At 50.9% G+C, this 12,887-nt stretch overlaps 1 protein-coding gene across 6 annotated transcripts in view; it reads left to right on the top strand.

Annotated features, from left to right (window-relative positions):
* Nucleotides 1-12,887, top strand: part of tnr (tenascin R (restrictin, janusin)) — a 793,807-nt gene that overhangs the window by 728,403 nt on the left and 52,517 nt on the right. For all 6 annotated transcript variants that reach the window (XM_072511798.1, XM_072511799.1, XM_072511802.1 and 3 more), the window contains one exon: nucleotides 5,503-5,599. In XM_072511798.1, coding sequence (XP_072367899.1) covers nucleotides 5,503-5,599 — 97 coding nt within the window. The remainder of the gene's footprint in view (nucleotides 1-5,502; nucleotides 5,600-12,887) is intronic.

Here is a 12,887-nt window from a genome sequence, read left to right as displayed (position 1 = left end):
GAAGTTTGTGAGAGTCGATGCAGACATGCCAAATTTCTTCAGCTTCCGTCGGAAATAGAGATGTTGTTGGGCTTTCTTGACTGTTGCATCGACGTGAGTGGACCAGGACAGACTGTTGGTGATGGAACTTAAAGCTATCGACCATCTCCACTTCGGACCTACTGATGCAGACAGGGGTGTGTCGAGCTACGCTTCCTGAAGTCGATGATCAGTTCCTTGGTCTTTCCGGGAAGGGAAAGCCATGGGAGCTGCACAGGGCACCATGCCAAGGTCCAGGCAAATGAAGTGCCCATAAGTCTGGCATTCGCCATTGTGAGGGTCAGAGGTGGAATGAGGGTGATTCAGGCTGGGGAAATGAGCAGGAAGTTCAATGGGTGATCCAGGCAAGAGATATAGTCAGGGCTGAGTGAGGACTGGGAGAGCAGGAAGAAATTTGCACACAAGTGCAAGCCAGCCAATCACAGTCAGCCAGTTGAATGAATATTGATATGGTCCCTTAATTCAGTGTCAACAGGAGTTTAAATCGAGTAAAGTTCCCTCTACACTGTTCCCTTCAAACACTCCCAGGACAGGTACAGCACGGGATTAGATACAGAGTAAATCTCCATCTACACTCTCCCATCAAACAGTCCCAGGACAGGTACAGCACGGGGTTAGATACAGAGTAAAGCTCCATCTGCACTGTCCCATCCAGCACTCCCAGGACAGGTACATCACAGGGTTAGATACAGAGTAAAGCTCTGTGGTGGTATGTATTAGGGGTAATGTGGTACCTGTGAAGCCGAGAGGCTATTGGCTGACAGGTCCCGGGTCCTGGTTGGATCTGCCGACTTCTGGCTCCGCCCTGAAGGCGGAGTATAAGAGCCCGAGCTTCTCCCCGCAGCCTCATTCTGTTGCTGAGCTGCTGGGGACAAGTCTCGCTTAATAAAGCCTAGATCGACTTCATCGCTTCTCGTCTCGCGTACGTCATTGTGCGCTACAATTTATTAAGCGAGCTTAAAAGACTATGGAGCTCCGGATCGCCCCGGAGTGCCTGCGGATCAGCCCCCACGCAGCGAACTCGGTGGCCGTATTCAAACACTAGCAAGCATGCTTTGAAGGCTACCTCCGAACGGCCCCCGGCCGGATCACAGAAGAGCAGAAAATGCAGGTCCTGCATTTGAGGGTAAGCCCGGAGATTTACTCGCTTATAGAAGACGCAGAGGATTTCCCGACGGCGCTCGCATTGCTGAAGGGCATCTACGTTCAGCCCGTAAACCAGGTCTACGCGCGCCACCAACTCGCGACGAGACGGCAAATTCCCGGAGAATCGCTCGAGGAATTCTACGGCGTGCTGCTAATTTTGGGACGAGGCTGCAACTGCCCGCCGGTGAAGCGATCGAACATACGGACCTGCTAATTCATGATGCATTCGTGGCAGGTATGAACTCTCCCCAAATCCGTCAAAGACTTTTAGAAAGAGAGTCGCTAGGACTCTCAGAGGCACGGGCCCTTGCAGCCTCCCTTGATGTGGCCTCCCAAAACGCCCGCGCCTACGGCCCCGACCGCGCGGCAGCCCCTTGGGCTCCGTGGACCCCCATCGCGACCAACTCCCCGGCATCCCCCCCCCCCCCCCCCCCCCCCGGCAAGCTTGCGCGGTTAAAGCGGCAGACCATCCCGGGGGGGCCCGCTGCTATTTTTGCGGACAAGTGAAACACCCCCGGCAGCACTGCCCGGCCCGCGCAGTTACTTGTAAAAGCTGCGGCAAAAAGGGCCATTTCACGGCAGTGTGCCGGTCCCGGGGGTTCGCCGCAATCCCCGGAGAAGAACGAGGACAACAGATCCCCAACCCCCCCCAACCCCCCCCCCCCCCCCCCCAGCGCCCCATGTGCGACCCGCGGGCACCGCTATTTTCAGTCCCGGGCACCACGAGCGGAGGATGGGCGCCGCCATCTTGTGACCCCCCAGCCACGTGCGATTCATGGTGGTGGCCATTTTTTCCACCACCGACCACGTGCGACCCATGGGGGCGGCCATTTTGTCCACCCCGGCCGCGTGCGATTCATGGACGCCACCATCTTGGTTGACAACAAAGGACCCCAGCATCGACGGCTCCATGGGTTCCGAAGAAGACGCCGCGACACTACTACCACGACTGGCTTCAGTGACACTGGATCAATCGCGGCCCCGGACACTCCGGACGACGACAACAACAGTGCTGGTCAACGGATACGAGACGCCGTGACTGATCGACTCCGGGAGCACTGAAAGTTTTATTCACCCAGACACAGTAAGACGCTGTTTTCTGACCATCCATCCAAGCACGCAAAAGATTTCCCTAGCTGCAGGATCCCACTCAGTGGAGATCAAAGGGTTCTGCATCGCAAACCTAACGGTGCAAGGGAGGGAGTTTAAGAACTACAGGCTCTACGTCCTTCCCCAACACTGCGCGCCCACATTACTGGGATTAGACTTCCAATGTAACCTTCAGAGCCTAACATTCCAATTTGGCGGCCCAATACCCCCACTCACTATCTGCGGCCTCGCAACTCTCAAGGTTGAACCGCTGTCCTTGTTTGCAAACCTCACCCCGGATTGCATACCCGTCGCCACGAGGAGCAGAAGACGGTACAGCGCCCAGGACCGGACATTTATTCGGTCTGAAGTCCAGCGGTGGCTGAAGGAAGGCATAATCCAGGCCAGCAATAGTCCCTGGAGAGCCCAGGTGGTAGTCGTAAAGACCGGGGAGAAGCAAAGGATGGTCGTAGACTATAGTCAGACCATCAACAGGTACACGCAGCTAGATGCGTACCCTCTCCCCCGCATATCCGACATGGTCAATCGGATTGCTCAGTGTAAGGTCTTTTCCACCGTGGACCTCAAGTCTGCCTACCACCAGCTCCCCATCCGCCCAGGTGACCGCAAGTACACCGCCTTCGAGGCAGACGGGCGGCTATACCACTTCCTAAGGGTCCCATTTGGCGTCACGAACGGGGTCTCTGTCTTCCAACGGGAGATGGACCGAATGGTTGACCAGCACGGGTTGCAGGCCACGTTCCCGTATCTCGACAACGTAACCATCTGCGGCAACGATCAGCAGGACCACGACGCCAACCTCCAAAAGTTCCTCCAGACCGCTAACGCCCTGAACCTCACATATAACGAGGAAAAATGCGTTTTTAGCACAAACCGTTTGGCCATCCTGGGATACGTAGTGCGCAATGGAGTAATAGGCACCGACCCCGAACGCATGCGCCCCCTTATGGAATTTCCCCTCCCCCACTGCTCCATAGCCCTGAAACGTTGCCTGGGCTTCTTTTCATATTACGCCCTGTGGGTCCCCCAGTACGCAGACAAGGCCCGCCTGCTAATACAGTCCACTACCTTCCCCCTGTCGACAGAGGCTCGCCAGGCCTTCAGCCGCATCAAAGCGGATATCGCAAAGGCCACGATGCGCGCCATCGACGAGTCCCACCCTTCCAGGTCGAGAGCGACGCATCCGATGTAGCTCTGGCGGCCACCCTTAACCAAGCGGGCAGACCCGTGGCCTTTTTCTCCCGGACCCTCCACGCCTCAGAAATCCGGCACTCCTCAGTGGAAAAGGAAGCCCAAGCCATAGTGAAAGCTGTGCGACATTGGGGGCATTACCTGGCCCGCAGGAGATTCACTCTCCTCACCGACCAATGGTCGGTAGCCTTTATGTTCGATAATGCACAGCGGGGCAAAATTAAGAATGACAAGATCTTAAGGTGGAGGATCGAACTCTCCACCTACAATTGTGAGATCTTGTATCGTCCCGGAAAGCTGAACGAGCCGTCCGATGCCCTATCCCGCGGCACATGTGCCAACACACAAATAGACCGCCTCCAAGCCCTCCACGAGGACCTCTGCCACCCGGGGGCTCAATTCTACCATTTCGTAAAGTCCCGCAACCTCCCCTACTCTGTGGAGGAGGTCCGTACAGTCACCAGGAACTGCCACATCTGCGCAGAGTGCAAACCGCACTTTTTCAGGCCGGATAGAGCGCACCTGATCAAGGCTTCCCGCCCCTTTGAACGCCTCAGTTTGGATTTCAAAGGGCCCCTCCCCTCCACCGACCGCAACGCATACTTCCTGAACGTGGTGGACGAGTACTCCCGTTTCCCCTTCGCCATCCCCTGTCCCGACATGACAGCGGCCACAGCCATTAAATCCCTTGGCACCATATTCACACTGTTCGGTTTCCCCGCGTATATCCATAGCGACAGGGGGTCCTCCTTCATGAGTGACGAGCTCATGCAGTTCCTGCTCAGCAAGGGCATAGCCTCGAGCAGGACGACCAGCTACAACCCCCGGGAGAACGGGCAAGTAGAGAGGGAGAACGGCACGGTCTGGAAGACCGTCCTACTGGCCCTACGGTCCAGGGATCTCCCAGTTTCCCGGTGGCAGGAGGTCCTCCCGGACGCTCTCCACTCCATCCGGTCGCTGCTGTGTATCACCACTAACCAAACGCCTCATGAGCGCCTCCTTGTCTTCCCCAGGAAGTCCTCCTCCGGAACGTCGCTGCCGACCTGGCTGGCGGCCCCAGGACCCATCTTGCTCCGGAAACATGTGTGGGCGCACAAATCGGACCCGTTGGTCGAGAGGGTCCACCTTCTCCACGCGAACCCGCACACGCCTATGTGGCGTACCCCGACGGCCGACAGGACACGGTCTCCCTGCGGGACCTGGCGCCCGCCGGCAACACACACACACCCCCGACACCGATCACCCCCTCCCTGCCACCGGCGCACCCCGCAACCGCCCCCTTCCCGGGGGGATCGGTCCTCCTCCCGTGCCCGCCCAGGAGTAAAACAGGAACAAACAGCGAAACGCTCCCGGAGACGACAACACCCGAGCAAGCACCTGCACCACCACCGGGGCTGAGGCGATCGACGAGAAAGACCAGACCGCCCGCTCGACTCGTGGAATCCGCATGACACCAAAAAAAGCAAGAATGTTGTTGTAACAAAATTTCTTTTGCTCATATTGTAAATGGTTCTCAGAAACTTGTACATAGCCCAGTGTAGGGCTAAAGCTGTATTAACACAATCCGAAATTTGTTCCAGGGCCAGCCTTGTAAACCCTTACCACCATGCGAACCACCACCCTGCCAGGTTCTTTTTTAACAAGTGGTGAATTTGGTGGTATGTATTAGGGGTAATGTGGTACCTGTGAAGCCGAGAGGCTATTGGCGGACAGGTCCCGGGTCCTGGTTGGATCTGCCGACTTCTGGCTCCGCCATGAAGGCGGAGTATAAGAGCCCGAGCTTCTCCCGCAGCCTCATTCTGTTGCTGAGCTGCTGGGGACAAGTCTCGCTTAATAAAGCCTAGATCGACTTCATCGCTTCTCGTCTCGCGTAGGTCATTGTGCGCTACAAGCTCCCTCTGCACTGTCCCATCAAACACTCCCAGGCCAGGTACACGACAGCAGAGCATCAGAGATGATGAAGGTAATTTGTTGAACTTGAGGGTACAGTTATTGTCCTTCCCTTCCTCTATGCAGGTGTTCCAGAGACGGCAGGATGGACTGACAGACTTTGCACAGAAATGGGCTGATTACCGAGTGGGCTTTGGAAACCTGGAGGATGAATTCTGGCTGGGTAGGTAAAACAAGATCACACTCCAAATCCTCGCAAAGAGGGCAATGTTCTGCCATCGGATCTATGGTTTAAATCTGTTGTGTTCTCTATTCTGCTTTACCTGGATGGCTCGGATGCGTAGTGTTGAATAAAGAACACAAAGCTTTGTTAACGAACCAACCATAAATTTACTACACTACTAACTAAGATTTGTTCACATTCCTAAAGTAGAAGGTTATTATATAAAACTATGCTATCTCTAACTTACAGAACTCTCAAGTATACAACTGCACTCTATGCCTGACACTCTTTCAGCTCTCTCCTAACTCTTAATCATCTAATCATCTTCTAATCTAATCCCAGAATCCCCTAGTCACATGATATTTATATGACTGATCTGTGGTTCCCACTAGTGGTAAGAAGCATTATCATTAACTTGTTAACTCTTTACATCCCAGTCAATATACATATCATTACAAAATAAGCATCTTAATTGATTGTACTATTGAAATTTCGGGAGGATATTTCTACCGTTCAAGCAAGGCTTAATATCCCACCTTTAACTTCCTCAATCATCACATCCATCATTGTTCAGTCGCGGCAGCAATGCTCAATAATAATAATTGGTTTGCGCTGAGTGCTGAATTTGGTGCATTTGAGTGCGATAGTGAGGGTTTGGTGACCGAGGGAGTATAAGGCTTCATTTTTATCTAAAGTTTAGTCTTTCTTTTATTTAGTTAATTAACTTAAAAGTTGCTGTTTGGTTTAGAAGAAGGTGAATTTTCAATAAGCTTTAAACAAGCTTCTACTTGTAGGCACTTGCACCTGGAGCTTGTTAATTAGTTAATTGGATTAGGCCAGTTTTCAGAGGCTAGATCCACAGTATAAAAGTGATCCCCTACAGTGCAGACTTTGTTTGCACTGAGTGCTGAATTTGGTGCATTTGAGTGCGATAGTGAGAGTTTGGTGACCGAGGAAGTGCTGAATTTGGTGCATTTGAGTGCGATAGTGAGAGTTTGGTGACCGAGGGAGTGCTGAATTTGGTGCATTTGAGTGCGATAGTGAGAGTTTGGTGACCGAGGGAGTTAGGTGAGGAGGGAGTAAGGTGCTCCTTTCATTTTGTTTCTGACATTTCCGCAAAGAGTGCGAAGAGAGCCAGGAGTTTACAGAAAGTGTAGCTGACTGGGAGCAGGGTCGGAGGGCGGAGATCTAGTTAGTCCACAGGGCAGCTATATTCTGTCAGTTAAGAGGGGACGGAGGCTAGGCCAGTTGCATGCTCCTCCTGTAGGGTGTGGGTGGTGAGGGATACCACCGGTGTCCCCGCTGACTATACCTGCGGGAAGTGCACCCAACTTCAGCTCCTCAAAGACCGTGTTAGGGAACTGGAGCTGAAGCTGGATGAACTTCGGATCATCCGGGAGGCAGAGGGGGTGATTGAGAAGAGTTACAAGGAGTTAACCACACCCAAGGTACAGGACAAGAATAGCTGGGTTACAGTCAGGGGGAAAAAAACAAACAGGCAGAAAGTGCAGGGATCCCTCGTGGCCGTTCCCCTTCAAAACAAGTATACCGTTTTGGATGCTGTTGGGGGGGATGACCTACCGGGGGAAGGCCCTAGCGGCCAGGTCTCTGGCACTGAGTCTGGCCCTGGGGCTCAGAAGGGAAGGGGGGGAGAATAGAAAAGCAATAGTTGTAGGAGATTCAATGGTTAGGGGAATAGATAGGAGATTCTGTGGTCGCGAACGAGACTCCCGGAAGGTATGTTGCCTCCCGGGTGCCAGGGCCAGGGATGTCTCGGATCGTGTCTTCAGGATCCTTAAGGGGGAGGGTGAGCAGCCAGAAGTCGTGGTGCACATTGGTACAAACGACATAGGTAGGAAAAGGGGTGTGGAGGTAATAAACAAGTTTAGGGAGTTAGGCTGGAAGTTAAAAGCCAGGACAGACAGAGTTGTCATCTCTGGTTTGTTTCCGGTGCCACGTGATAGCGAGGCTAGGAATAGGGAGAGAGTACAGTTGAACACGTGGCTGCAGGAATGGTGTAGGAGGGAGGGCTTCAGGTATTTGGATAATTGGAGCGCATTCTGGGGAAGGTGGGACCTGTACAAGCAGGACGGGTTGCATCTGAACCAGAGGGGCACCAATATCCTGGGAGGGAGGTTTTCTAGTACTCTTCGGGAGGGTTTAAACTAATTTGGCAGGGGAATGGGAACCGGATTTGTAGTCCAGCAACTAAGGTAGCCGATATTCAGGACGCCAAAGCATGTAATGAGGCAGTGGGAAAGGGAACACTGACAAAGGAGAGTACTTGCAGGCACGGAGATGGGTTGAAGTGTGTATACTTCAACGCAAGAAGCATCAGGAATAAGGTGGGTGAACTTAAGGCATGGATCGGTACTTGGGACTACGATGTGGTGGCCATCACGGAAACTTGGATAGAAGAGGGGCAGAAATGGTTGTTGGAGGTCCCTGGTTATAGATGTTTCAATAAGATTAGGGAGGGTGGTAAAAGAGGTGGGGTGTGGCATTATTAATTAGAGATAGTATAACAGCTGCAGAAAGGCAGTTCGAGGAGTATCAGCCTACTGAGGTAGTATGGGTTGAAGTCAGAAATAGGAAAGGAGCAGTCACCTTGTTAGGAGTTTTCTATAGGCCCCCCAATAGTAGCAGAGATGTGGAGGAACAGATTGGGAAACAGATTTTGGAAAGGTGCAGAAGTCATAGGGTAGTAGTCATGGGCGACTTTAACTTCCCAAATATTGAGTGGAAACTCTTTAGATCAAATAGTTTGGATGGGGTGGTGTTTGTGCAGTGTGTCCAGGAAGCTTTTCCAACACAGTATGTAGATTGTCCAACCAGAGGAGGGGCAATATTGGATTTAGTACTGGGTAATGAGCCAGGGCAAGTGATAGATTTGTTAGTGGGGGAGCATTTTGGAGATAGTGACCACAATTCTGTGACTTTCACTTTAGTAATGGAGAGGGATAGGTACGTGCAACAGGGCAAGGTTTACAATTGGGGGAAGGGTAAATACGATGTTGTCAGACAAGAATTGAAGTGCATAAGTTGGGAACATAGGCTGTCAGGGAAGGACACAAGTGAAATGTGGAACTTGTTCAAGGAACAGGTGCTACGTGTCCTTGATATGTATGTCCCTGTCAGGCAGGGAAGAGATGGTCGAGTGAGGGAACCATGGTTGACAAGAGAGGTTGAATGTCTTGTTAAGAGGAAAAAGGCGACTTATGTAAGGCTGAGGAAACAAGGTTCAGACAGGGCATTGGAGGGATACAAGATAGCCAGGAGGGAACTGAAGAAAGGGATTAGGAGAGCTAAGAGAGGGCATGAACAATCTTTGGCGGGTAGGATCAAGGAAAGCCCCAAGGCCTTTTACACATATGTGAGAAATATGAGAATGACTAGAGCGAGGGTAGGTCCGATCAAGGACAGTAGCGGGAGATTGTGTATTGAGTCTGAAGAGATAGGAGAGGTCTTGAACGAATACTTTTCTTCTGTATTTACAAATGAGAGGGGCGATATTGTTGGAGAGGACAGTGTGAAACAGATTGGTAAGCTTGAGGAAATACTTGTTAGGAAGGAAGATGTGTTGGGCATTTTGAAAAACTTGAGGATAGACAAGTCCCCCGGGCCTGACGGGATATATCCAAGGATTCTATGGGAAGCAAGAGATGAAATTGCAGAGCCGTTGGCAATGATCTTTTCGTCCTCACTGTCAACAGGGGTGGTACCAGGGGATTGGAGAGTGGAGAATGTCGTGCCCCTGTTCAAAAAAGGGACTCGAGATAACCCTGGGAATTACAGGCTAGTTAGTCTTACTTCGGTGGTAGGCAAAGTAATGGAAAGGGTACTGAAGGATAGGATTTCTGAGCATCTGGAAAGACACTGCTTGATTAGGGATAGTCAGCACGGATTTGTGAGGGGTAGGTCTTGCCTTACAAATCTTATTGAATTCTTTGAGGAGGTGACCAAGCATGTGGATGAAGGTAAAGCAGTGGATGTAGTGTACATGGATTTTAGTAAGGCATTTGATAAAGTTCCCCATGGTAGGCTTATGCAGAAAGTAAGGAGGCGTGGGATAGTGGGAAATTTGGCCAGTTAGATAACGAACTGGCTAACCGATAGAAGTCAGAGAGTGGTGGCGGATGGCAAATATTCAGCCTGGATCCCAGTTACCAGTGGCGTACCGCAGGGATCAGTTCTGGGTCCTCTGCTGTTTGTGATTTTCATTAATGACTTGGATGAGGGAGTTGAAGGGTGGGTCAGTACATTTGCAGACGATACGAAGATTGGTGGAGTTGTGGATAGTAAGGAGGGCTGTTGTCGGCTGCAAAGAGACATAGATAGGATGCAGAGCTGGGCTGAGAAGTGGCAGATGGAGTTTAACCCTGAAAAGTGTGAGGTTGTCCATTTTGGAAGGACAAATATGAATGCGGAATACAGGGTTAACGGTAGAGTTCTTGGCATTGTGGAGGAGCAGAGAGACCTTGGGGTCTATGTTCATACATCTTTGAAAGTTGCCACTCAAGTGGATAGAGCTGTGAAGAAGGCCTATGGTGTGCTCGCGTTCATTAACAGAGGGATTGAATTTAAGAGCCGTGAGGTGATGATGCAGCTGTACAAAACTTTGGTAAGGCCACATTTGGAGTACTGTGTACAGTTCTGGTCGCCTCATTTTAGGAAGGATGTGGAAGCTTTGGAAAAGGTGCAAAGAAGATTTACCAGGATGTTGCCTGGAATGGAGAGGAGGTCTTACGAGGAAAGGTTGAGGGTGCTAGGCCTTTTCTCATTCGAACGGAGAAGGATGAGGGGCAACTTGATAGAGGTTTATAAGATGATCAGGGGAATAGATAGAGTAGACAGTCAGAGACTTTTTCCCCAGGTGGAACACACCATTACAAGGGGACATAAATTTAAGGTGAAAGGTGGAAGATATAGGAGGGATATCAGAGGTAGGTTCTTTACCCAGAGAGTAGTGGGGGCATGGAATGCACTGCCTGTGGAAGTAGTTGAGTCGGAAACATTAGGGACCTCCAAGCAGCTATTGGATAGGTACATGGATTACGGTAAAATGATATAGTGTAGATTTATTTGTTCTCAAGGGCAGCACGGTAGCATTGTGGATAGCACAATTGCTTCACAGCTCCAGGGTCCCAGGTTCGATTCCGGCTTGGGTCACTGTCTGTGCGGAGTCTGCACGTCCTCCCCGTGTCTGCGTGGGTTTCCTCCGGGTGCTCCGGTTTCCTCCCACAGTCCAAAGATGTGCGGGTTAGGTGAATTGGCCAATGATAAATTGCCCTTAATGTCCAAATTGCCCTTGGTGTTGGGTGGAGGTGTTGAGTTTGGGTAGGGTGCTCTTTCCAAGAGCCGGTGCAGACTCAAAGGGCCGAATGGCCTCCTTCTGCACTGTAAATTCAATGATAATCTATGATTAATCTAGGACAAAGGTTCGGCACAACATCGTGGGCTGAAGGGCCTGTTCTGTGCTGTATTTTTTATGTTCTATGTTTAATCGCTTCCCTACCAACAAAATCCTCTACCCTATAGAAAGGGCAGCACGGTAGCATAGGGGCAGCACGGTAGCATAGTGGATAGCACAATTGCTTCACAGCTCCAGGGTCTCAGGTTCGATTCCGGCTTGGGTCACTGTCTGTGCGGAGTCTGCACATCCTCCCTGTGTGTGCGTGGGTTTCCTCCGGGTGCTCCGGTTTCCTCCCACAGTCCAAAGATGTGCAGGTTAGGTGGATTGGCCATGATAAATTGCCCTTCGTGTGCAAAATTGCCCTTAGTGTTGGGTGGGGTTACTGGGTTATGGGGATGGTGTGGACCTTGGGTAGGGTGCTCTTTCCAAGAGCCGGTGCAGACTCGATGGGCTGAATGGCCTCCTTCTGCACTGTAAATTCTATGAAATCTAAACTGCTCTGTCCATTAATTACTGTCCTCAAGTTTGGTGTGAGAATGGCCAGAATTAAATGAGGAATAAATGTCCTTGTCACTTGTCTGTCATCTTTAATTCTGGGAAATTCCGGGATATCCGGCGAGGATTGACAACCCTAAATTCATCGACTGTCAGAATTCAGACTAATACATTGTGAGAAGGTGCCTAAGCTCCACACAATGGGGTGTGGGGGTGGCACGATGGGACAGTGTTTAACACTGCTGCCTCACAGCTCCAGGGACCTGGATTCAATTCTGGCCTTGGGTGACTGTCTGTGTGGAGTTTGCACCTTCCCCCGTGTCTGCGTGGTTTTCCTCCGGGTGCTCCGGTTTCCTCCCACAGTCCAAAAATATGCAGGTTAGATGGATTGGCCACGATAAATTGCCCCTTAGTGTCCAAATGATGTGCAGGTTAGGAGGATAGGTGGGGGGCGGGTAGGCCTAGGTAGGGTACTCTTTCAGAGAGTCGGTGCAAAATCGATAGGCTGAATGGCCTCCTTCGGCACTGTAGGGATTCTATGGTTCTCCGATCTCTCAATTTTCACAGCTAGAAATCGAAACCTCTGGTACTCCATGCCCTTACTCTGTATCACACTTACTCCACAAACACAAAGGAATATAAAGAATAGTAGACCACACAGCCCCTTGAACCTGCTCATATGGCCTTGGCTGATCGTCGAGCACAGCCTTCTCTTCTGCTCGCCATATCCCTCAATCCCATTTCTCATCAAAAATGTAACTCAGCCTTGAATATATTCATTGACCCAGCCTTCACTACTCTCTGGGAATGAGAATTCCACAGGCTAGCAACCTCAGAAGACATTTTTCATCTCATTTTTAAGTGGGAGACCCCTTACTAGGAGAGTGTGCCTCCTATCTTAAATTCCCCCACGAGGGGAAACATCTTAGCACCTACTCTTGTCAAATCCCCTTAGAATCTTATATATTTCAATACGACCGCCTCTTGTTCTTCTAAACTACACTGAGTCCAGGCCTACACTGCCTAACCATTCCTCATGAGAGAATCCCTTCACCCCAGGAATTGACCACATTAATATCTGACATGTTTCCAATGCAAATATATCCCTCCTTAAATAAAGAGACTGAAACTGCACACAGTATTCTAGGTTTCGTCTCACAGCCCCCTGTACAGCTGTGGCAAGACATATTTTACACTACAAACCCCTTGCAATAAACGTTAGCAGTCCATTTACGCTCCTTATTACTTGCTATGCCTATGTGCTAACTTTTTATGATTCATGTACAAGGACACCTGGATCCCTCTGTACCTCAACATCCAGCAGTCTCTCTCCATTTCAATATTCTGATTTTCTAATCTTCCTGCCAAAGTGGACAACTT

Source organism: Scyliorhinus torazame, chromosome 7, assembly GCF_047496885.1.
Source record: "Scyliorhinus torazame isolate Kashiwa2021f chromosome 7, sScyTor2.1, whole genome shotgun sequence".
In the NCBI taxonomy this organism is placed as follows: domain Eukaryota; kingdom Metazoa; phylum Chordata; class Chondrichthyes; order Carcharhiniformes; family Scyliorhinidae; genus Scyliorhinus; species Scyliorhinus torazame.
The sequence above is the reverse complement of the archived record's forward strand: the minus strand, read 5'-3'. Positions and strand labels throughout refer to the sequence as shown.